Source organism: Pygoscelis adeliae, unplaced genomic scaffold (assembly GCF_000699105.1).
Source record: "Pygoscelis adeliae isolate BGI_AS28 unplaced genomic scaffold, ASM69910v1 Scaffold121, whole genome shotgun sequence".
NCBI lineage: Eukaryota > Metazoa > Chordata > Aves > Sphenisciformes > Spheniscidae > Pygoscelis > Pygoscelis adeliae.
The window spans coordinates 6,047,723-6,074,581 of NW_008824359.1; the positions used below are offsets into that span (position 1 = coordinate 6,047,723).

Genomic DNA, 26,859 nt, shown 5'->3' on the forward strand with positions numbered 1-26,859 from the left:
TTTTACGCTGAGGGTGGTGAAGCACTGGCCCAGGTTGCCCAGAGAGGTGGTGGATGCCCCATCCCTGGAAACATTCCAGGTCAGGCTGGACGGGGCTCTGAGCAACCTGCTGTAGTTGCAGATGTCCCTGCCCACGGCAGGGGGGTTGGACTAGATGACCTTTAGAGGTCCCTTCCAACCCAAACTATTCTGTGATTCTATATCCAACACAGAGGAATTACCCTGCAGTAAGGGAGAAGGCTGACCAGCCACAGGATTGTCGTTTGTATCCCAGTGTTATTCTGCTTTGTCTATTTGGGGCGAACAGGATTTCTGGCCTTGGTGTCCCCCTTGTATCCAGAGCTCTTCACCCTGAAGATGACCCAGAGACGACATGCACTGAAACATGTCAGGCCTGTGAATCTCGTGAATATAGCCTGTGATCCTTCCCTGGGATGATAAGCAGAGCACTATGTGGCTCAGGGGACATTTGCTGGTTGTGAAGCTGATGAGACACCTCCCGCATCATGCTCCTAAGTCCCTTGTAGATTAAAGGGAATAATATGAATGGAATATGATCTTATTCATACCTACATCCACAATGGTTTTAAGGGCCCAAGGGGTTTCAGAGACATGAGAATAAACCAGCTGGCAAGAAGCAGCTCCTCTCTGCAAGTTGTGCCTCCCCATGGCTGTATAGCCCATTAACAGCCTGCCCCTCTAACTATGTAAGAGCTGATTTTACTGCTGGGCAGTGCAACCTAAGCAGGAGTTAAGGCTGTAAGTTGTCCCAGGTAGAGGATTAGCCCCATTTATAAAATGTTACTCAACTATAATGATACAAATCTTCCCCTTTCTTTTCTGGCTCTAAGGAGAGATCACATTGCCATGGGTTGTAACAATCGGTGGGTAACTGTTACGTCCAAAGGCTGTCCGCCTGACAGACGCATAAGAGTCTCATTGCTCTTTCTCACCATTTCATACCTACTTTCTCACCCTCCCTTACTAATGAAGTGGAGAGTCGTGGGCATGCATTACTCCTAACCCCCATGAACTTTGGGCTTGTAGGCTGTTATCCTGCATTTGTAAGGAAACAAATTACTTTTTCCCCCTTTCCATCAGTTAAAAGCACCGGCAAATTGATCAGAGAGGTCTGTCGATAATACAAGGATAGGCCATGATCTACTGCACTCAGTGCTTGTAACAGGGACAGATGGGTCAATGTGTGTGCTGCTACTGCCCTCTCCTGCCTGGAAGGAGAACAATGAGTCACAAACCAGCCCTGTCCAGATACTACAAGAGACACAGGTCCATGACATAGTAATATTAGCATGGTATTTCCCAGCCATGCTTTCATGTATCTGATAGTAGGCACTCTACTGTAGTCATTTGTCAGGAGTTTCAATTATTCACTAGGCATATATAAGCTCTAGGTTTGTAATTTCAGTAATTTCACAACTGCCCTGCCTCATGCACTTGTGAGTTATGACACCAGAAAAAGGGGTGGAATGTTATGCTGTCACCAAAAATGACACTGAAATTCCAGGGTGGTAAAATCACTCATTGCAAGCTTTGCCTATGGAAAGAAATGGAGTGCCATTGCCTGTGTGTGTTGCCAGTGCCCTCTCTGGGACAGAGCCAGAAGCCCATAGAAGTGTGCCTTTGGCAGAACAGGTGACATCTTCCACAAGTGGGGTCTTGAGGAAAAATAGGGGGAAAGAACAAAATTATTTCCACAATTCCTAGTATATAGATGAAACTCCATTCTGGATTCAGACATCCAACTTCAGTGGCTTGATTCAGTTGCCCAAACATAGGCACCTACTGCCATTTGAGGTGAACTGGGTTATCCAGCTTGGTTACCAACTGCTGCTCCAAAAGCACACGGGTTTCTTTTTGTTACTGTGTTGTATCTGCCAGTTATTATGGCTGTCTTGGGTATTACATATCTATGTGTGGGTAGCTAAATAGAGCCCTTAATGTCTACAATGCAGAAGTCTCTGGTGTTCAGTAGAAGCTCCCAGTGTTATCAAAGGCATCTATACCTTGTAATCAAGCAATCCACCCACCCTGAGTGGAAGCAGTTCAGCTGCCATGCACAGAACTGTGGCCCATGGGCTAGTGAAGACTAAAGACTGCTACTTTAGATGCCAATAGCCCTCTTTAACACATGGAGGTCACTAAGCTTGAGCTAACACTCTCTTCACTGCCCTGCTCAGCCCTACTTGGTCTGAGGCTATGTTGGTAGTAATACAGTGAATGAAATCAGGACCATTTTCTATCATGGAACAAACCATATTCATTGTGTTATACTACCTGATCTTCCAAAACTACCTCTTAGAAATGGTGTCTCACATTTGCTAACTCAGGAACTGCCTAGGACAGTACTAGTTGATGCAACAAGATGGTGCCATGGCCTGTTCTAACAATTTGATGATCTAGACAATGAAGAATCAGAGCCTTACCTGACAATTATCATGGGAAGAAGAGATGATTGGGCTGTGTAGCCAGTATACAGCACTGAACGCAAGTGACAACAAGGGCAGGATGGGAGCGAAGCAAGCTTGGTTAAGAGCTGAAAGGATAAGAAAGGGGTAAACAATGGGAGAAGCCAGTTTCCTATGATTCTTTTTCTCTCCACTCACCTCCTTTGACTGAGTAGATGATTGTCTGGGCACTCCAGAGCAAGATGCTTCAAAAAAAAAAAGACTGAATTGTCGTAGTTCTGGCCAAAGGGTGCTGATACTGGCCTGTTAACCCTAGACTCTTTAGAAAGGCTTCAGGAGCTTCAGGACATGTCTATGCAATCCAAAAAGAAATGAGGAGGGGAAGGGGGGGGAGAAAAAGCTGGGACCTGGTTTTGGAGGATCTTTAAGCATGGGTTAGTTCACCTTGCAGAGGTGTTGGAGACCCTGAATGGCTTTACAGCAGGGGACAGAATCTAATCAGGTTGCAGCTAGGACAGATGCAGAACTGCTGAAGGCCACATCAATAATTCCACTTGATAGAGAGGCACACTGTCCTACGGGAAACATCACAGAGCATCGCAGCACAAGGCCTTCCACATGAGACAGAGGGACAGATACTAACACATTTACACAGACCGAAACAGAATAGTGTGAATAAATTTTATTGTTGCGTTACTTACAGCCAGTACAGAATAATCAACATCTGGCTCATGACACTATGTGCTCAATTCACTAGTTTTCTGAAAAGTAGCTCTGAGACTGGACGCACAGGACCTGCTGAGCATCTCTCTGATATCTGATATTTGGATGCCTGGCAACTCTTCCACACTTGGAATGTGTCAGACTCATGGGCACACATTTGCCCCAGTCTTGTAGTCTTCACAAGGCATTTGCTTTGACCACTGCTAGCAATAGGATCATGGACTAGATGGGCTCTTGTTCTGATCCAGTACAGATTTTTTTATCTTTTCTTGGTCATATACTGGAACATCTGACCATCTATCACAAATCATCAGGTGCCTCCCTTGCAGGAGTGACAAGGACTCTTTCTTTTATTAATCTGTGGCCCCTAAGAGAGCATAACCATCTTTATTTGCTTTTTCAAAGTCACAGTCCAACTCAGCAAATAACTGTCAGCCCCCTCCCTGTCACTACCCCAGGTGATGTTTTATTGGTAGTGGAGGCTCTGAGACACCACTTTGCCTAGAAATCCCCTTGAAAAAAGTAGGTTACTGCCTTTTACAGGTTTTCATGTATAATAAAAAAGTTTTTTCTTTTCTTTCAATCTGCCAACACTCAGTAAAGACTTTTGACATGTGAGTATAGAAGGGAAGTTAATTGCACACTTGGTTCTGACATTTTCCTTTGTCAAAATATAAGAACTTTTAAGATGAACTTTTTCAACAGGTAGAAAGTAGAGGGTTGGAGAAAGGAGAGAAGAGCAAAAAAGAGCGGTGCTGACAGGGCCGACTGGGGATAATAGATTGTTTAGAAGCCAAAATGACTGACTGTTTTCAGTTGTTGAAAGGAACTGTTTTTCCTCTAAGGACCTGATTCATTAAAACTGTATGCTGCATTTACATACATTTCTGCTGAATACCTCTCTTTGCCTGAAAGGCTAAGACGATGCTGCTTTTTCAAGCAGTCGGTGTCTAGGTCCGCACAGATGACAAGCGTTTACAGAAATCAGGCTTGGATGAAGTCCAGCAGCACAGCAGGAGACAGTTTTCTGCATCTTCTCTCCTCTTAGTCAGGAGAGAGGTGTGGTATCCAAAGTCTATGTCCAAAACTTGCAGAACAGTTATATAATGAAGGGTAAAAACAAGCTAATAAAGGTTCCTTGCTTGTAACTGGGCAATGGAAGACCTGCTAAAGACCAGGAAGCTGAGTTTATCCGCTTATTTTCTATTATGCCCCTGTCCCAAAGGACAAGAGTTACAAGGTGATAATGAAGAAGTTGAACTTTATCTAGGACCACATGTGCAAAAAGTCTTCTAACAGAAATCATGGACCACAGAGATGCTCTTTAGTATTAGAAACTGGCCCCAGGCGCAGTGATTGCATCTATGCTAACAAAATAAACTGTGCACACACTGAGTCATTAGATTGCAATTGTCCGTATTATTAAAATGTTAGAATGGCTCCTTGAACTCTCCCAAATATCTTCTGGGCATGTTCTGGGAGATAACCCACACCAGGGTCCATTCTAAGGAAGCTACCCTGTTTAGGAGGCTAGAAGAGCATAACTATATGGACCTTATCAGATGGCGACAATTTGCATGAGGGTATAAGAATGACCCCTGGCACTGTATACATTACTAGGTGGCACTGTTTACTAGGTTACACATAGTCACTGTGAGTAGTTTAGGTCAACCCAATTGAGTGTCCAGCTAGTATCAGGCAACTCAACTGAGCATCCGGATCATCTGGTGGGCATCACACCCCCCTGACCCTACATTAAGTGCCAAATTTCCAATAGTCAATGAAGAATGGTATGCTCATTTGGAGAAGTCCTGAGAGAGAGACCCAGCCACTACTCCTTTTTTTAATTAACTGTATCATAAACTAATTGAAAGTAAGTGGCGTCTCTATTCATCCATGGTCCAGATATGGTATGCACTAAATGGAGTCAGTTTGGTTTCTTTAAAAAAAAAACAAAAAAACATTGCTAGAACATTCCTAGACTAATTTGCAAACTAGCCCAAAACAACAATATCACAAGAACGAGAAGACCTTATTTTCAGGTCTCTTTTAGTGTTAGATCCTATATAGGGTTATCCTAGGGGTTGTTTTTAACCTCCAAGTGCTGAGGCATCCTGAAAAACAGAGGGAGAGGGAAGACAGCAAGATAATCCATCCTTTCCAAAGAAGTTGGGCTACTATGCTGGTGGGAGACCAGGCAAGACAGAGCCTGAGTTCCCATTGCAAGGTGCCAAACTGGGGTCCCACGTCCTACCTACTGAAAGTGTGTGTTGCCCAGGAAACCATTATCGAGAAAAAGTGGAGATAATGGGATTTTCCTCACTTGCCTGTCTGTTGTGCAGGTACTGACAGCTGAGTGAGTACCTCAGTCAGTACCTCAGGAGGAGCTGAGCTCCTCCTACAGTCACCAGAGAGAAAGAGGCACTGTTAGGATGCAAGTCCTCTGGACTGCTATAAACATCTACTTTAGGCTGCCTGATACATGGTAGAAATGTAAAACAATTTAATGAGTGTTTCAATAAGAAATTTAAATACTGCTGCTGGAATGAATTCTCTACTCTGGGCAGACCTGTGGGAGAGGTCTCAGTTGAGGATCCATCAGTTCTTCTGCCCCAGACTCTACAAGGAAGCAGAGTATGGACACAAATGGAAACTAGGAGAGCAAAGGTAGCATTTTCCTTCACAACTTCTAGTACTCCATTTGTCTTAAGAGCTGGGGGTCAAGAAGGCAAGGCCAAAATGGCCAGGACTTCTACTTGCAGATAAACCAGTGCACACTAGCAAATGTACAAGTAGTGGTGTATAACCATAATCCTTGCTTCTAATGTAGGTGACTTAAGCCAGACTTAACACTGCCAAACTGGGTCCATTTCAGGAGAGAAATCACATTTTAAAATGTCAATGTTAATATGGTTCCAGAGGAGTTCCTGTTCAAGAGAATCTGTATGTTGATGGCTCTGAGAATTTGGGACAGGGAGGCAAGAGGGGGATTAGTTTGCCTTTAATTTCTTTAACAATGCCTCTGCCAAACATTTCTGTTATGAATGAGATCACTCAGGATAAGGTGACAGTGTTATGAGAATCAGCTTTATGGAAAGGATTACACCTGTCTTATTTAAGGATTTCCACTTTCCTTTTAGGCAAATATGTAAAGAATTCCAAGACCTTCTAAGTCAAGACAGATCACCCCTCGGATCCTCCAGACCGACTCCAATATTAGACCTCGACATCCAGAGACATTTAACACATTTCAGGTATGATTTTGAAAGAGGAACAATTAACTAGAATCCATAATTTTGATAAAGACTACCTATGATGTTACAATGGTATTTGTTCCCTTACCTAGAAGACTATAATGGCCATAAGCTCTCTGTTATCTGTCCATTAAAAACGCATGTTTGCCCAGCAATGTAGTTCATGCTAGTTGCATTCACCCTGCTTCTAGGACCACAGTCTCAGTTGGAGTAAGTCATTTTCTACATCTGCTGTCCAAATCTCCCCATCTGGTCAGAAAGTTGTCTTGCTCTAGATGTGAGCCAAAACACAAGCCAATCAATGAAGTAGATGATCCAGAAATGTAGAAACTCAAGTTCAGAGCCAAAATGACAATATAGATGAATCAAAGTAGCAATAAAAGGAGGAACGGTTAGGCTGCATCCTTACCAATTAACTAAGTAGTTCTAGAGCCTCCTCTATGCTACTGAGACCATTTGACATCATCTCATCATTAACTCTTTGGCCTCTAAAGCTGACTAGCCTCAAAGCACACAACCTACTGGAACAGTCTTACTGCACTAATTCCTGAACAACATCCTGGAAAGATCTGGGAGAATGCAAGCTGGCTCAGGCTAAAAAGACAGAGACTGCTAATACATTTAGACTCAGTTCCTGGGCCCTAGCAATATTTAATTTACTGGTAGACAGCCTAAGAAGCTGTTATAAAGACAAGGACCCATGGTACACACACACCAAATCCAAACTTCATCAGAATTTTATCCAAGTTATGGATAAAAGTGTATAGATGGTTTGGGATCAGAAAGATACATTAGCCCAGGAGTTGCTGTGCAGTTTCACATTTTTGCTTTAGGCTATGTGCTAGATACAGTCAAGAGTGAGATGGGAACTTCCAGAGGGCCACTTTGAAGTAGTGGGGTCATCTAAGATATTTATTAAAGATAAGTTTGATGAAACATCCTAGAGGTGCTCCTGTCTTTACTCAGACCACAGAGGGGAATACATGACTAGCCGAGGCTACAGATTTTTATTTATTCTAGCCATTAGCTGATACCTGAAAAAAATCAACATGTAAAGAGCTGTTCCAGAGAGTTGTTTACAGACCATAACACCAAACACTTTGTTAGGCCTATAAAGCCTTAGAATGATGTTGCATATTCTTTGGCACAGCCAGCTGAGCCACTCTTCATTCATTGGCTGGACAGAGAACTTTTGTGCCCCAATATCACAACATCTTTTAGTTATTAAGATTCTGACAGAGCATGAGGCACCCAGGAGCCAGGTGGTATGATACCTAATGTTTAGTCCCTCAGACTTTGAATGGAATCCAAAATACCCACCATCCCACCTCTTCCATCTACCTGTTGAGGTGCAGAGAGGCAAGGATAATGCCTGATCCACAAATACACACACTCCTGTTTATGCTTACGCATACCTGTGTGCATCCTATGCATATACAAACACATATAGACAACCCCACTTCTATTCTCATGCAGTGATGTGCACACACATACACATATCACCTACATCTATATATACTTTCCCTTATACACACAGACTCCAAAATGCCTAACTAAACATGCACACCAAGGAAGACATACTTATTTATACAGGATACTCATAGATTTTAATGGGCTACCTAGGCTTGTGGAAAAACAGATAATTCCCCATTACATGCACACAAATTAAACGTGGTACAGGGTAGCCAATCCCCAAGGATTCCTGTGTTTAAAGAAGAAATAGCAGTCAGGATAAAATGCTGAAAGCTTCAGCTACAAAAGCCGTCAACTGGTACAGCTCCCATCCTTCTTCCTCTGCTTTACTTCGGTAGGTTGGAGTACAAAGCTTTTGTAGGCAGCTCCTGGATCATTCAGTGGTTTCTTTCATGCCTGCTGTAGACAGTAAGTGTTGGACTGAAGATGGGCACCTGGAAGAGTACAGGTCTTGATCCTACACAGATGCTTCCCTGGGCTTAAATCAGACAGCCTTCTCTGACGTCTGTGCTTGGGGAATGATGGGTCCTGCAGACCCAGAGGCTGAGCTGAGACCATATTCCTTTTCCGTCTATTGTAGAGAAGTTGAGGTCAGATCCAGCTTCTGACCCAGACTTCTAACTCTACTCATCTACGTGCAGGTGCCTCCATTTCAGCCAGGTGTATATCTTCTGCTGTAGTCTCTAGGGATCTCCTCTGTGTGTATCGCCCATAAAATCTGCATTACAATTAAGCAGGCCTAACATAGACATCTACCTTTGTGTGACTTGAATTTCTCTCTACACTCCATTGACTGAACAGTCTGGTCTAGATCTCCAGCTGAACAGGAGCTTAGCCAACCAGTACACACTAAACACTTATATTGTAAATAGCTAAATCTAGTGTAGACAAAAAAATCGTTATTCCCATCCCCTAAAGCTGGCAGCCTTCACAGCTAGGTCATCTGAACTCCTCCTACCGCTACTTGAGACTAAATATCACAGAAGGCACTCAAGTCTGTCTCAGATGCCAGAGAGATGTGAGAATGCAATTCACCATGCTTTCCAGGACCTTTAAGTATTTTCTGTGTCAAGTATTCAACTCAGACTACTTCTGACCTATCACTTGGTTTCTCTGTCTTTCTCTGAGGGATGATCCTCAGACTGAACTGATCTCTGTCACAAGAAATTTGCACCTGATCAGTTGGGGATGAGAGAAGAGGAAGAAATTATTGGTACCCTGACACATGGAGGAAGTCCTTGTAACCCAGGAACAACATGCTCCCTGCTGTTTGAGGCATAGCACAGGCTCCTACTGGTCACAAGCACAAATAGCTGCTTGTCATTATACATCTGTTGGAATTTATAAAAAGACGTTGAAAACATCTGCCTAACATAAAGCACACGCCTAACACTAAGGATTCAAATATTCAAAGTACATTGGCCTCCACATCCCTGATCACAGGTCTCACCTAAGATTAGATTTCCAAAAGACCGGGTTGTCTTTATTTATTACAGTAATGAACACAATTATCATGTATCTATATCTATAAATAAAGAGCTTTGCAACTGTATGCCAGAGATGGATTTGACCTTGGTACCATAGTCGTTGTCAAATACTCTGACGACATCTACAATAGTCAGTCTAAAATTGGACTGTCTTAATAAGTGGCTGGTCCTGATTATACACATGAAATTAATGTTATTTATGACCAAAACGCCCAAGAGCTTTTAGTGCTTTACAAGTAGGTCTTGCAGAGGAGACATAAATCTGAAGCAGTGACTCCATATAGTCATCACAAATTTTATAGCATGCTTTTTCAATAGTGCAATTTTCATCTTCATTTCTATCTGTATTCCAGAACTGTGGGCTTTCTCACAATAAATTCTTTGTCTCTATGCTGCATAAATCTCTAGATTGGGATGGAGCCAAAATATTACGTTTGGCAAGGACAAGCCATAGTCTTTCACTGGAACCTCTGACAAGGTTTTGTGAATGTTTTTAGCATAGATATAGCATGTTTTTCAACCATTATCCTGTATGAGCTGATTTTTGATCATGGGAAATCTCATATAGTTTCATACAGATTTAATATAACAAGAAGAGGTTCAGAAATTCTGCCTTGTAAACCATCACCAAGGCAGCAAAGAAACCACAAGATGAAAGGTTGGTATTTTATACATATATATATATGCTTATGCCATATGATGTCAGAAAGTCAAAGAGATTTTTTATGAACAGAAAAATTCAGAGGAATCACAAAAATCTCTATTATTAGAATAAATTCTAAGATAATGAAAGTCTTTTTGAAGAGCTATAATATCTGATACCTACAGCAGAATCCAGACTCCACTACCTTGGGGTAAAAGTGAGTTTTCTTTAGGAATAAATTACCCTACAGCTGGCAAGTGTAGAGTTATGTGCTCCACTTGCTCATGATGTTACTTGCTCTATGTTAATAATTAAGACCAGGGTTCACAGACTGGCACAGGTCAGATCGAAGCGGTGTTTCCCGTTTCCTCTGTTTTAAATCTTCAAGCTCACACTTCTCTCTGAAGTTATTCCACTGAGTCCCAATTCATCAAGATCTGTAAACATGTGTCCAACCTGAAGTACCGGATAGTCCCCATGAAGGGATCAGAATTGCTGGGTTTGCTCAAACTCCAAACTCAAAGTTCATACAAAGCGTAAAACAGGGGAAATCTTCAAAGGAGCTGCAGTGAGCCTGAAAACTGCTGAGTTTTGCACAGCCTTACCAGATACACAAAAACCAGAGGCTCTTCTACACCGCTGGTACAATCATGTTTGTGCAGCTGCTCTCTGAGATGTCCATCTGACCTGAATACAGAAAACTCAGTGCTGCGTGAAGAATGATTTCCCAGTGTTGTTTGACCATGAACAGACAATTCTATAGACCCTTACATTCATAGCAGCAACTATTGTGCACTACCTGAGCCAGGGTAGTATTATGTATGCTTTATTCAAGATTTCTCCCTTTTCAATACATTTTGGAGTCTCTTACTGCAGAGAAGTTATACTGATATTAGAAAATAAAAGTAGTGCCAGGGCACAGGCATATACTGGCTGCCTGTGCTGCTTTTTTTCAGAATTCATGGGGTTTTGTTGCCTGGTCTAACTAGTACTGTCCCAAACTATTCCTGGGCACAGTGGCACATATATATCACTAATATATATGTAGCTTGAGAATTCACAGAAACACCAGCCCTTATTACAGCCCAGTTAGGTGCCTTACCTGTGCTATAAATAACGTAATAAGATTTAGAGAAGTCCAACCTTGTCAAGGCTGGATCATAAGCCACTGACCTCATGGGCTAAGTGTTGGGGCAGCTCAGATTTCTAAGCATATACATACGTGTGGATTCAAGAAGAGGTGATATGTTGCAGGGCTACCCAAGTTGTCTTTCAACTCTTCTTTGATTCCTTCATGATAAATGCAGAGGGGCAAGTGGAATAATCTTGTGGGTTGTATCTGGCCTGAAAGCCACCACTTGAGCTACCCTGTCCTTGGTTTCTGAAGACAGAATCAACATTAAGCCACAGGGCAAACAAGAAAACCTTGGAAAAATCCATTTCTATTACTAAGTAGAGGAAAGTAGTAATGTATTACTAGTATTACATTTCTATTACATCAGTACTAGAAAAGAACGCGAAAGTTTCTATAGCTTTAATGAGAGGAACCTATTTCTTTCACCCTTTGCTTTCAAAATGGAGTGAGCATCGGGGCGGTGGTGGGGGGGGAGGAGAGAAAGAGAGAGAAGGAAAAAAGAAAGACAAGGAAAAAAAGAAGAGAATGAAAATATTTAGATACATCTTAGTTTCTTTTAAAATGCCTTCTATTACTTATAATTCAGAGGTTCTTCTCCCAAAAACCCCACAGAATCATGCAAGACTTTTGAGTACATGTGCATGTGTCTCTGTATGTAAGAGGGAAAAGCTGGGGGTTTAATTTCTCCTGAAACTTAAACCATTTTCAAATCCCACTGATATCAGTAAAGCTGAGATTGCATCTTTCTTTATTTTTTCGTGACAGAAAGGTTATACAAATCTCTCTTTTGTATTGTAAGTTGGTTGGTTTGGGATTCAGAACAGGTAAAGGAGCCTAGTTTCATGCTCAGTGAAACTGAGAGACAGCTCTCAATTATCCAAGGTGATGGGAGGAAAAAAGGGGGTTGGAATAGTTAGAGAAAGCAAAAAGATGGATGTAAACAAAACAGATATATAAGGTTTTGAGAATACTTCCCTTTAGAAAAGTCTGAAAATGGTGAACCAGGGCAATCCTGACCTACAACAGATGAAGACAAGCCTGCCTGGAGACACAAGAGCTCTGAGACACACACTCCGAGACTATATGGTGCAGGTAGTTGTGACGGGAGATGGTGAAGCCTTGGATAACCCCCAACACCCATAATCCTGCCACTAACTCAGCAGAGCTGAATGGTGACATTGCAGGCCAAATTCTTCTGCTGTTAGATCTGGAACAATGTTAACCAGCGTAATCATCAAGCCCCATCCTTTCCCTGTTAATGGCATGCAGGTAGATCTGAAGTGGGTCAGTATGGGAAATGGTTGGGATTAACCTGCATATCACTCATCTCTCTAGCATTTTTGCACTTCCCAGACATTGAGTGCATCCAACCCTCTCCAGAGCAGAGAACCAGACCAGATGAAACAAACATTTTCACTTGTATAGATCCCTGCTGTGAAGAAGGGAAATATTTCTGTCACGTTTCAGAGAAGGAATGGAGACATGTAGAAATTAAGATCCGCCAAAAGATACATGAAAGTTAATCTAATAAACTGTGTGGGTATGGTCCTGGATACTGAAACACAATTGTCTGTAATGTTTGATTGCTACTGTGGTTCCTTGTATGTATTTGGCCTAGACCAACTCTTTCTGTCCCAAACAATTCCCAGGCACAAGTCAGCCTTATCTCAGTCAAGAGGATGTTCTCAGTTGGAAGCCTAGATAAGGTCACTACTTCACAGATTAAAATGCTTGAATAATGGAGATGAGGCCAGGCTATGCTAGATCACTCATGATCAGAGGAGGAGCCTGAGCACTCTTCATTTCGCTAATGCAGGTATAGGTGACTAAAGGCAACCCCTAGCTTCAGTAAGAACCTTAGGGTGAATCACCTGTCTGGCAAATCTGGGGATCTAGGGTCATTTTAGGTGTAAAAGGACATCCTGTCTCACGTTCACCTGCCACCCCCTCAGTTCAAGGGTCTTTTTTGAGTCCTGCATCACATCTACCAACCTTATAGATACTCTAAATGTCCCATGGCATCTCTGGTGGCATGGGTAAACCTGTGTGTTCTCTTTCCATCCTTCCTCTTGAAGCTGTTCCCTTTTTCAGAGGAAAATTTAAGGCTTGGACTGAGAATGAGAACCCATGAATATCATTATCTAATGCAGTGGCTTCTGCATTAAACCAAAGCTGATTTCTGGAACTAGGATCCTACTTTATTAATTTCACACTTAAGTCTGTTGATAAAGTATCAAACCAGCCTTCAGTTGAAGGATCAGAATTTAGGACATTCCTCCAACTGGACCAAATGTCCAAAACACTCAATTAGTATTTTTCTTTATTTTGGACCCTACCTCTCTGCTGTTGAATGGAGAGACTGTGTATCTACTTCTCTTTTCCATTCCACTGTTATATCTGAGCTTCCCGCAGCTTCAGCCAGGAACCTGAAAATCACACTGATATGTGTCATCTTGTCTTTGCCTTCATAACCTGCCCTTGAATCAGAACAGCTTTGATTTTTTTTAATTGTTGGCAGAAGTCTTTTTTAGCCTTCCAAAACCTCACGAAAACTAGAGTTACCAGAAAACCCACCAAAAATGACCCACCTTCTGTGCTGGGAAGCCAAAAACATAACACAAAAAACTTACAAGGAGAAGACTTGCTGAGATGATACTCGAGATCTGTGTATGTTTCTTGGCTTACACATACAGACTCTCTGACCTCATTAGTCAGCCTCTTAGTCTCATTTTCTTCACTTGTAAATTTGGGTATAGACATACCTTCTACGTCTGCCTTTGGGACACTTGTGTCTGTAAGAATCTGTAGTGTTTGGAAAGTTCAGATATGCTACTAATGTCATCCATCATATGGGGAAAGACGAACACCCACCGATTACAGAAGTTGGATTTGATCCTTTAACTTCACGGTTACATTTCATCAAAATGCAAAATCACATCCAGATCATCTATCTTATACATAAAAGATAAAGACAGCAAAACAGCAAAGGGAAAACTACTTTCTTGCAAGTGACACTTCTTTCAGTGTAGAAACCTTATAAAAACAGACAAAAAATAATAGGCTCAGAATACTAAAGCTAGATAATGAAAGCAATCAGCATCCTCACAAATTATTCTGTGTTTTGCCTAGCCATCCAGCTGATATGAAACACCCTTCCTATGAAACCGTTTGAGACAAGAGTTTTGTCGTTTAGCTAGTCTCTGAGCCTGGAGCTGTCAGCCTCCTGCAAGGGCCTGGCATCACACTGACAAGGTGACACAAAAAGCGACAGGCAAGAAACCAGAGGCTCAGACTTCGGGAGCAGCAAGAAAGTAACATCCTTCTTTCTGAAGGGTAAAAGGGAGCAATGAAATGGGTTTTGAAGCTCAACATGTTTTTTTAATTGTAACAAAGAGCCAAGCCTAAAGCCTTATTGGTGGGTTGCCTTTACAGATGTGCTTACTCCCCTTACATATTCTTCTCTCTTTTTTACATTTCTTTGCTTATCAGGAGGTAGAGCAGCTGCTGTCATAATTCCAGTCATCTTGATTAGCAGCAGCAGCTTTCTGTTTGGATGCACGGACTGGAAGAAGCCTGGTGCGCAATGAAGTTTGTGGTGAAACACCTCTGGTGCCCTCTAGAGTTCCCTGATTTCCATGATCTCTCTCAATCTGGCTTTAAATTCAGCTAGCTGAGAGGGACAACACTGGTTCCTAGTGCTGAGGTACTAGTAATTAACAAATTGTTCCTTTCTTTTTTCTCCCCCCCCCCTTTATTTTCCTTGGCTCTTTGTTTACCAAAGGCATTACAATTCCTTCCTCTGGGATTTTTCCCTCACTCCCTTTCCCAGGGATTCCCTCTTTGATTTCCCATAGCAGGGGTTTGATCACCTTCTCTTGCTCTGCTTATGACCAAAATCCTTTTGGAAGGATTGGGGCATTTTTGTGGTTAGGTTGTGAATTTCTAATATTGCCAATTATTTTTATCATGAGTCTTATGATACCATATTCCCTTACAGTCACAATTTATAGAGTCAAGAGAACAGATGAGAATCTGTTTTCTTTTCTTATCCTCTTCATTAACAAATAAGTTCCATGGTTGCCAGGGAAAAGGCAAATATACATTCATCAAAGATGGAAAAAGACTTGGGGGGCTTGACTTGTTTTTCAACCCAGCACTTAAGATTTCTTAAAACATTTAAGGCACCCGTGTTTCCCAAAAAAAGGAATACCATCCCCTCATTTCCAAATTACTAGGTTACAAAGTTGCATTGTCCCTTGTCATCAGCATGTTTATAATGCTTACTTCTTGGTCTTTCTCATTTGAGGAGAGCAATGGGACTTCTCAGCTACGTTAGCCACTTCACTGGAAAAAGTCTATGCATGGTAGAATGGATGAATCTCATTCATTTCTCTGCCTTCCCATAGAGCAGAGATGTGACCATTAATTAAGTGAAGGGAGAAACTGAAGGAGCTGATGCCTGTGTGAGGGACGTGCTCATTCTTTTTCAAAAGTATCCAGTCATCTTGGATCCATGGTCTCACTAGTGTATTTGGCTCCACGGATAGTAATGGGTGGTGAGGCCACTTTTCATCCACAGTTAGCTAGAAGCTTGTACATCTTTCTCTCATTCAAAACCAGCGAGGCACAGCACTGTCCAGTGTTTTATTTGGAGGATATAATGTGCTATGCTGGAAACATTTCTTGGCAAACATCCAAGGGCTTCTGTGAGCGGCATGTGCACCACAGTGCTGTGGCTTAATGTTTGGTCTATAGCTGAGAAATACTCCATAGTCACAGGCTTGGATGTTTCAGATATGTTCCCTGGGCAATCCTCCTAGTGTGGAAAATCAGTTAAAAGGTCTAAAATATACAGAGCTGACATAGAATATTTTGGAAATATGGGGCATCAGCTCTAGCACTCTCTTCTTACTTTCTCCATTGCTTTTACACATGGTAAAAGGAGGTCCATCTGCTTAGGAGAATGTGTCCTTAATACACTTGTTTGGTTATGAGCAGAAAATGAGCATGAGGGCCTACTTTGCAAGGCAAATTTTGTATGTGCTGTTTGCCACTCTGATCCTATAGACTACTTATCCCTGTAATATATACTGGCCATGTTCCAATGTTTACCTTGACTATCAGCCTAACTTGTGTAGTGGTTAGGCCTACTGACCTTCTGAAGTAAAGTTATCACAATTTAATTGTCTAGGCAACCTTCACAGGACAGACCTTGAAATCAACAGAAGCACCTCAAAGTCAATATAGGCACCTCTAACTTAGGATGTTACTTGTATCACTGAAGAGATTCAAATCTTTTTCCATTTCCTTTACAGCCATCAAAAGTCTTATCAGATCTTATTATTTGTGATATGCCATGTGTTGTTAAATTTGGATAATCATGAAGTGGTTTTCACATTCAAAGTTCTGAGAAAGTCCAACCAATAAGTTCAAGCTTGCTTTTTCTTCATTATTATTGTGTTGAAGTATTTATTTATTTTAAACAAGGGTGTGAATATTCAGTGCAGATGTCCTCTTCCCCCCCACTGAGAAGGAATCTGTTTCTTTTGCCGCATGTCGGAGTTTCACCAGCCTGGGGTATGGAGGAGTCCTTGAGGTAGTTGCCAAACGAGAATCCAAGCCTTCAGGCACACTTGGATCTTTTCACTTTTAAGTAAGGCCATCATTAAAACATGAGCAGCATAATTGCATCATAGCGCTGGGCAGAATTGCAGGCAGGTCTGGATGTCCTTAAGCATAAGGATTTATAATATGTTGGCCTGATATTCATTGCCTTCTTTCTGCAGCTCTCCATGCACAGCACCAAAATCAGAAATTTTAGCCTTGCCTTTTAGAACAATAAAGTTAGTTTATAGGAGTTGCAATGAGATACACTACAAAGCTAAGAATACCCAGAAGACTCCATTATGAAACCACCATGTTTAATTTTAGGCTTTTAAATACAAATGAAAGTGTTATAATGAAAGCAATTTGTTTCATCGGTGTGGAGCATACCAAAAATGAACCAATTTCAATGGGAGCTCAGTTAGCCTGAAAAATCAGGCAACTAAATTTGACTTTCAGGAAACACATTTGAATGCTTTGCCATTAATCTTCTGTCTGTCATGTCTGATTTAAATGTAAAATCAGATTTTCTCCCCACCTTGAAACTTACTTTCATCGGCAAAGGGAAATTATCCAACTTTCTTAGATTTTTCAAAGACTTTAACTTGCAGAGAAATAAAGTCCACCAAAATTAGAGCAAGAGGAATTACTGAAAAAAATGTAAGATAAAGTAGAAGATAATATCTCTCAGCCTTTTTATGCTCATGACATAAAGTGAGGCTACAAAAATACACCCTCACAGGAGCATGGCAAGGAGGGCTGGTCAGAAATTTTCCATAAAATGGTTTCTCTTAATACGCTTCACGGGAAAATTAATAGGCTCTGCATATCACCATCTGTTGAGAACAATATATTCATCAGGAACTCACAGTAGAGTTGCCATGAGAGTCTACAGCATCATTTCACTAAAAAAGGGTTGGCTTTTTTATAAGAAAAAGTGTTATCTTGAAAAAAAATGCATTATTTGATGATTAGTGGTACATAAGAGGCTAAACTGTAAAGGAGATAGACCTCTAACTTGCCCCACAAAATCCTTTTCCTATGAACATTAGTTTTCAGACCAGAAGTTTAAGATTCTGCTTAGGATAAAATACCCATATCTAGGTGTTTCAACATAAGCTGGATGTCTAAGTTTCCCATGTAGTCAATGAATCATAGAATCATAGAATCATTAAGGTTGGAAGAGACCTCTAAGATCAGCGAGTCCAACCGTCAACCCAACACCACCATGCCCACTAAACCATGTCCCTAAGTGCCTCATCTACACGTCTTTTAAATACTTCCAGGGATGGGGACTCAACCACTTCCCTGGGCAGCCTGGTCCAATCTTTAACCACTCTTTCAGTAAAGACATTTTTCCTCACGTCCAATCTAAACCTGCCCTGGTGCAACTTGAGGCCATTTCCTCTCATCCTATCGCCAGTTACTTGGGAGAAGAGACCGACCCCCACCTCGCTACAGCCTCCTTTCAGGTAGTTGTAGAGAGCGATGAGGTCTCCCCTGAGCCTCCTTTTCTCCAGGCTAAACAACCCCAGTTCCCTCAGATGCTCCTCATAAGACTTGTTCTCCAGACCCCTCACCAGCCTCGTTGCCCTTCTCTGGACACGCTCCAGCACCTCGACGTCCTTCTTGTAGTGAGGGACCCAAAACTGAACACAGTATTTGAGGTGTGGCCTCACCAGGGCCGAGTACAGGGGCACGATCACTTCCCTACTCCTGCTGGCCACACTATTTCTGATACAGGCCAGGATGCCATTGGCCTTCTTGGCCGCCTGGGCACACTGCTGGCTTATGTTCAGCCAGCTGTCGACCAACACCCCCAGGTCCTTAAAAGAAGAAGATCTAGGACAAGAATGTCATATGTCATGTGTTGGCATTAAAATTTAGATCTAGAAAAGAATGAAGATCTAGGACAAGTTATAGCTGAATAAACAGTAGCATGCAGCATCTTTTTAGGTGCTCTTAGGTATGCCATCAGTCCATTGCTGCTTTAAAAGGGTGCTGTTCTCCTGTAAGCCCTCTCCATTACCTGTTCACCTGATGCAGGTGTTTTGTTACCATAGGACATCTCAAATAGCACGGAACACACATTTTTATTCAGCTTGATGGAGCCCTCAGTGTAGCTAGAAGAATGGTGCAGCTCACCATAAAGGAGACACGTCCATTTCATGTGCTAAATCATTCTCCAGACTTCTCTGACTGTATTAAATAAAGCCCCAAGGCTCAATTCAGTTGCCTAAACATTGGCATCTAGTGTCATGTGAGATACACAAGGGTAACCTGCCTGGCATCAAAACACCTAGCAGCAAGGTGGACTTAAGTTCTGTATCATATCTAGGAAGTCTCTGCAGATGTTTCAGATGTCATAGGACATCTCAAATCACTGTAGACTCTTATATATAGGAAACTACATTAAGTCCCCTTTGATGGTAATGGGAGTTTAGGCAGTGTTCATGTATATACCTATGAGTTGGCACCTACACTTATGTGCCTTAATATCAGATTTTGTCCCATTCTGGTATATTCTACAGTCTTGTTCAGCATTTGAGAACATTAAAGTTTTCTATCCTTGTTCTTAGCCCTACAGACCATTTCTGAGATGATCTCTGTAAGTTTTCACTGTAGTATTCCCACTTTACTCTTCAGGGTGTATTGAGCTGTCAAATGAACACAGTACTATTCCTTTTGTTCAGGAGTCTAAAGGTTCAAAGAGAGCAAGCCAGAAGATTTCTTTTCTATTCAATCCTTTGTTAAACTTACTATTTGCATCTACTAGAAATGAATGATTGCAGTTATTGCCAACTTTTAGAATAGATAAACTAGTTTCTTTTGCATGCCAGATCATAAATATTTTTACATATGTCTTGGTATAGTCAGTTCCCCAAATCAAGACCCAGAAGATCACACAAGCAGTGTAAAAGTCATGAGATATTTTAACTAGTAATGAAACATCTGAATTTCCTTTTGCTTGCTTTCTGTTATTGTAAGCTCCATCACATTTTCATTTCTCTGGACTTATGAAGACTAGAAATGATGATAAAATGCAAAACAAAATCTTGAAATCACCTGACTCCTAAAAGGACTTGAAAGAGCTAAAAATACTCTTATCTGTATGCTACTGCTGATCTTATTTTTACTGTTATTAAAAACATGACTTACGACAATGATGATGATTTTTATTTTCCTGGTATGCCAGGCATTTCTAAAAAACAAAAAAATTAAAGCAAGGTATGTTCACCTCTTTTTAACGCTAAATTAAAAAGATCCAGATATTACTACAAGTCCAAACTTCAAGAGTCCAAACTTCAAGAGTCATGCGGTATTATTAATTGATGTCTGCAAAATAGTCCTTGTAAATATTTAATTATCATTTTCCTCTCATTACTAACTGGGGATAAACATAAACTCCTGCTTTGGAAGGTGCCTGGAGACTGATGGATTAACATTCTAAAAGCAAGTTGTTTTTTAATAACCTTTGGGAGACTTTTTATAAAAGGCTGGGACACTCCCAATCAGAAATGGTGAGATATTTCCAAACTGAGCTCTCATTTCATTAGGACTCCCATATGTTTGGTGTCTTCCCTAGGATGCCGGCTTTCCTAGCAAACAGGGTTCCCATGTCCAGCAGACAGAAAGCTCACCCTAAAAGATATCTTGGAGCCTTTCCCATGGTTTGGGGTTTTTTGATACTTCCAGCATCCTGGCGATTGTCCATGTCCTGTATAACCTCTTTTCCCTTGGTCCCCTCTTTTTCACTTTTTTCTAAAACAGCTGGAAAGACTGAGAAGCCAAAGTGCAGAGGAGAAGGGTTCTCACTGAAGCGAAGTGTTCCCATTTCTGACCTACACGTGGTTCTCTGCATTAGAGCAGGGCTTACTGATGTGGTGCCTAAGACACCCAGAGAGTTACTGCGGGGACAAGATTTTAACTAGCATGGGATAGGAGATAGTTACTGTTTCACCAGAATCACTGTAATGTTTTGTTGTGGTTTTTTTCTCACCCAAATCAATATAAAGTATTGATTTCTCAAAAATGTCTGCAAACTCAGAAATTGGTTTCTGTTCCTCTCCTTGTCTTCTTTCTGCCCTGAGCAGAATTGGGATAACTGAAATCAGTCTTTTAAAAATTGCAATGACATTTTAACCTTTGAAATAATTTTTCATTTATGTTTCTAAATGAAAACTAAAAATCTGGAGGGTTGTTGGTTTTGGGTTTTTTTTTTTCACTTAGCACTTATCAAAATGTATCATTATAACAATGAGAATAATTTGTTTGCTCATAATAAGATGTCTAGTACAACTTGAGTTTCCCTGGCCCTTACATGAACATCTTACACCGTACACATAATATTTAGCCAAACAGGGCTGAAGTCAATTGCCTAAAAACTGGTCTGGAGTGCCATTTCTGATATCCTGAGGTAGCTGAGACATCCTCACAGAGATGGTATCTGAGAGACGGGACTTGTGGGAAACTTGTACACTTCTGGATCTGCAGGTGGAAGCCAGGTTGGATGCCCAAAACATCTCAAGTGACTGTAGATACATACGTGTGCACTGAAATGCTCCTCTAAACTGAGATGAGATTAACCCACTGTACCTCTGCCTGGCAACTGCATTGATACATCATTTCAGTAGCCGTTAAGTGAGGAGCACCACTGAAATTCAGCTACTTTGCAGTGCAGAAAAACAACAAGAAAAATTCAGTGTTATTTTGAAAAAAACACCTTATTTGGATGAAAGGTGCAACAGGGTAAATCTAACTAGTAAATTCAACACCACCAGGGCAACATTGTTGGAACTTGGTTATTTTTACTATTAATTGGTTAGGATGGTCCATGCATTTAGCCTGGCTGAACTAGCCCTTTGTGAAACATTTCCTGGGCATTGTTTGGGCATTAGTGTTAGCCAGGGACTATTCCCAATAGGTAGTTCGGATTCCACCCTGTTGGATGCTCAGAGGGCTTGGCAGCACGGATATGGCCAAAGCATGCCAATTGTCCTGGGGGTCAGAGATTGCACCTCAGCATTGCTTAATTTCCTAGTACAGATGCAGCCATACATCCACATAGAATAACCAGGTCGTCTTCTTCAAGACTCTCATCTAGGAGAGTAAATAAACCACACAGAACTGGTTTCATTTACCTGAGAAGGGGGAAGCCAAACCTTCTGGGACTGGAAAAGTAGCAATGCTGGAGAGCCTAGGGCACGGATCCTCTCTTGGCCTTTCTGAAGTCAACAAGTCTATGTCAATCTGCATCAGCCAAGGATCTGTCCCACGATGTTTCAGAACTGAGACTCCTACAAAACCCGACCTTTGAAGCTGTATGTAGTCTGCTCTTTGGCTCTGCTCTTTTCTGTTTCTCCCATAGGTAATAAATAGTTTAGGGAGCAAATCTTGAATTTCACTATAGCAAAATGAGTGTACTGTAAACTCTTCGATGTATGAGACTGCATTTATATTTATGTGCATGTGTGTGTTTCTTTTTCTTTTTCTGTCTCCTTCCCATTTGTAGTTTGATCACTCACGGTTTTGGAACTCCTGCAATATGTGCTGCCCTAAGCACTTTCCAAACTGTTCTCAGTGAAATGCTGAACTACTTGGAAAAGCACACATCGCACAAAAACGGAGGAGCGGCAGAATCCGGCCAAGGACACGCCAACTCGGAGAAAGCCCCCCTGCGGAAAACTTCAGAGGCTGCTGTGAAAGAGGGCAAAACAGAAAAGACAGACTAGCTACATCAAACAGAATCTATTTCAAGAGAGTCTTGCTGCTGATATTTTTTTTAAATATATATATCATTGAGGGCAATTTATCTCCAGTGGACCAAATCCAAAAAAGGGGGAAAAAAGAAAAAAAAAAAGAAAAAAGAAAAAAAAATAAATAAAAAAAGAAAGATTAAAACAGAGAGAAAGAGAGAGCGTGAGAGAGGGAAGTATTCAACCCTAAGAACAGCAGTGTACAGTAATTGTGTGATGAAATTGTCACTTTTTTAAAATTTATGTTGCTCTAAACTACTTTTTCGTGCACGTAGTATTTGATTGTTCTGAATGATACACTAACACTGTTTTTTATAAATGCTTCTGGACTTGGCTGAGGTGGCACATGAAATTTGAAGCACTTTCTTCTCCGGCAGCACAGTTAGGGCCAGCGCATCTGTTGTGGGACACGCAGTTCCAGCATCCTGGCTTTGCTTGCATGCTGGATAGATTGAAGGAAGGGCTTCCTCTGATCCATCGGAAATGCCTGATCTACTCACCGTTGGGAAAACAATATGGAAACCTGGCAAAAGAGGAATTCTTAGGTCATGGGACAAATGAACCATTTGGTGTTGGGGACTGCTCATCCCCACGTGGGAATGTACAATAAAGCTGCACTGGAATGAGGCCAGAACCTGTTGGGAATCTGTCCTGACCATTCAAGCAGCAGCCGTGGTGTCTCTTGTGAAAAGACCATGGCAGACTAAAATGAAAAAAAACCCTTCATAGTTTCAATAAGAGCCCTGATCCCTCTGTGAACTTCAGATTAAATGACAGCATGGGCTTCTGTCCTCTATCTTCTCAGCCCCTGGTCCCACAAAACTGCAGTCCGCCATACCTGGGTCTCTGTTCAACAGGATCAATGCAGGCAATCGGTGTCACCTTTTGTGTTGCCTTGATTTTATGATGCTTTTTTTTCTTCAACAGCTTGTTTCTGCAGCTTTATTGTCTTTAGAAATCCAGCTGAGGTGCAGAGGTCCAACAGAATCCACTCACTGAAAATAAAATAAAATAAAACCAAAATGACAAGTAAGACAGACTGGCTTGTTCCACAGCAGCTAAGTGGTACTAACCTTGCTAATGTACTTTTGCAATATTACTTTACCACCTCTCACACATCCTCACACAGAAAACATTGGAGGCATAGTTTGAGCTCAAGCCTCTTTGAGTCAAGAGGCTTTTTCCAGCCACATTCTAACTTCTTCTTCAACAAGACTTTTATTCCATTCCTTTTCTTGTTTCTCTGACATCACTTTATTGAGAAAGTTGGGAAGGATTGGTATTACAGAGTGGGGTTATGCTGGCCATCTAAACTCCTTTTAGGACCAGCAGAACCAGACCTTTTCTTCCAAGGGACAATTAATCTCTTTCTATGGTAGGAAATAATATAGTTGTCCACGTGTAAGTGTTTAGAGCCATTTGAGATGTTTTAGGGTATCTAAGACAGCCATACAGTTTTGACAGGTATGACATGAAACCTATAGGAGAACTGGACTCACCTGGAAGAGGAGCTGGAGGATACCAGAAGACAGCACTTAGATACCTATGAGTGACCACTTGACCTGCACACCAAGTGTCTAGGACAGGTAGAAGGGATCATCTGGAAGTGCCTGTCATTCTCCACAGATAATAGTTGGAATATAACGGCGGCATTTTGCATTGTACATGACTACAATTGGATTAATCACCCTCCTCTCCCTATAATCAGTGGAGAGAAAAAGGCACTTACAGTATGCAGTTTATCTCACCTCAACGTAATGACAAATCATGCCCTGAAAGTGTGTGCTCTTCTCAACTAGGTATAAAGGAAGCCGAGGATAAAAGCGCTCATACACATGTGTCTACATCGTAACTTTCTAGAACTAGTTACCATGCATTACATCTTGGATGACCAGCTTTAGACTTCTAAACCTAGGGACTATGAAAACTCACCAAGGGCATTTACAGCTGTGATGTAGGGAATCAAACCGAATTAACAACATAAGCCTAACCTTCCAAATGTATGGAAGGAAATAGAGCACTTCGGGCATGATGCTGTTCCTCTGGAGGTCAGTAAGGACATTGCCATCATGGTGAGGAAACACGTTAGGAACTAATGAGTCCCTATTTGCTTGCGTAAGGAAAGCTACCAAAAAAAAAAAAGAAATCCTATGATTTTGCCCAGATTTGTCCTTGCTCCCTTTAGTGCTATCTAGACACCCTCTGTGCATTGAGGGAAATGGATGTATCTCCATGGGCCTCCACCTCCTTAAAACACTAAGATCAGCTAAGTGCCTAACAGAACTTAAACTTTATTGAATTAATTTTTCACTCTAGCGCCTCTGGAGAAGTGCTAAAATCAAATGAATGATCCTCAGAGATGTCTTCAACAGAAACAGGGTGGAACTGTTCTAGAACATGAAATACTTGATTGTGAAAGTAGGTAACCATGACTAAAAGTGAAAAGGAAACTCATTCTGCTTTTTCTGTTGCCCAAACTGAGGGAGAGAAAAGAGGAAGGAGGAAAAAATTAAAAGTTTGACTGTGTCAGAAACACAGATTTGCCACAAGAAAATGTACTGTAAAGCAATTTAATTGCAGTTCTCTCCCTCAAGGTGTTGATAAATTTAAATCAGGTTTTGATGGAGAGAAAAAAGAGATTTAAAAAGTTTTTTAAATCCTTTTCAATTTTTTTCACTAAAATATCAATCTTCTGGAGAAGGGGGAATGACTGGCTGGGTAGATTATTCTGTAAAACTGTTGAGAAAGCAACATTTTATTACAATCGAATTTAAATGTCTGGCATTGGAAATAATATGTATAGAGCACTATTTGATATATTTACCTATTCAGAATACAGTCCAAGGTCCTAACAATAATTTATTTAAAGACTTGCATCTTTTGTTGTTACATAATCACTATGAGTCTTTGCTCTGCAAGCAACAAATTATTTTTGACCCAGATTACCCTTTAACCTATTAATATTAATAAACGTAAGCACTCTTGCAGCCCCAGAACTTCCAGTTTTTGACTTAGTGACCCCTACAGATTTTTGGTAAGATTCAATACAGATCTGATTCAACCTGATTGAACTGCCATATATTCTTATCATTAAGAGGCTACCTACATTTACATCCCAATCTTTCCGGTTTTGCCTTTAGTATCTTAGCAGTATCTTAAAAGCAAAATTATTTTTAAAAGGTAGCTGTGAGGTTTGTTGACATTCACAGGCTTTCTGTTATTCATTTTTATCTGTACTTAATAATTTTATTCAGAAAAAAAATAATTATTACTGTCTTTTCTGCTGAACTAGCTATCGGAGCAGTTTGGTGACAAAATGCCTTTGGTTTTTAAAATTGGAACTTTCAGTGTGGTTTTAAGCAATTAATTCACTGATGTTCCTGCTAAAAATCTCAGCCCAAGTTCTCATCCACTCATACCTGCACAATGTTCCCATGCTGGTTTTTTGTATTTTCTTAGTCTTTGTCTCTATGGAAATATTGTCACCTCAAAACACATTCATGAATTAGATGGGCCTGAAGGAATGGCATGGTTTGAAGTTAGTGGGTGCTCACTGGTAGCAAATCCAAGTATATTTGTACCTTTTTGACTTTGAAATTAATCTGATCTGAAAGAAAAAGGAGTTCTCCCTTTGAGAGATCATGGAATTATTCCATTCAGGTCAAAGACATCGAAGGAGTACAGAAAAGTGTCCAAACTTCCAATGAAGTTGGAATGAAGAAGCAATGAATCATTACGATTTTTGAAACCCTGAAAATAGATTCATAGCTCAAGTGCTGTCTGAGTATTTGGATCTTCTTGTACTTCAGCCCATTGCTCAGCTTTATATCCATTACACCTTTCTCACCATGAATCTCAAAACACTTTAAGTAGGTCTCTGAACTTGCATCTTATAGTAAGCCCTGACACACCTGACTGACAGAGACCAGCTGTTGATACTTGGATTTATTAACAAATTACTCATGAAGTAAACACACTGACTGACCACATGCCTTTCTTTCTAGAGCAAGGTGTTACTCACTGTGAGTACAAACAGCTCATGTGTTGACTAAGCTTAGAAGGTAAGTCTCTGGCAGAGCCAGAAGTTACATTCTCGCCCCCAACCTCTGCCCTAAGATTTGGATCTCTGTTCACACAGTCCTCCGTTAGTTTCCTTACATGGCAGAGATGTATAGCAAAGGGAGAGTTTTATGCAGATGATGAGAACTGGAACAACATTCGTATGGCCTGGAAAGGGGATTGAACCACAGACAAGCAGTGATGACCCTGCCACCTACAGCTGAAGACTGTCAAGAATTTTGTCCTTCATGCTGCCATCTTAAACCCTAACTCCTTCTAGGTGTCATTCTGTTGCCTTG

At 41.1% G+C, this 26,859-nt stretch overlaps 1 protein-coding gene across 1 annotated transcript in view; it reads left to right on the forward strand.

Moving 5' to 3' along the window:
* The window catches only part of TFAP2D (transcription factor AP-2 delta (activating enhancer binding protein 2 delta)), a 58,656-nt gene extending 36,112 nt beyond the window's left edge, over nucleotides 1-22,544 (forward strand). Inside the window, exons 7-8 of the mRNA XM_009319691.1 lie at nucleotides 6,290-6,403; nucleotides 22,258-22,544. Of these exons, the coding sequence (XP_009317966.1) occupies nucleotides 6,290-6,403; nucleotides 22,258-22,477 (334 nt within the window). The 3' untranslated portion in view covers nucleotides 22,478-22,544. The remainder of the gene's footprint in view (nucleotides 1-6,289; nucleotides 6,404-22,257) is intronic.
* The last annotated feature ends 4,315 nt before the right edge of the window (nucleotides 22,545-26,859 follow it).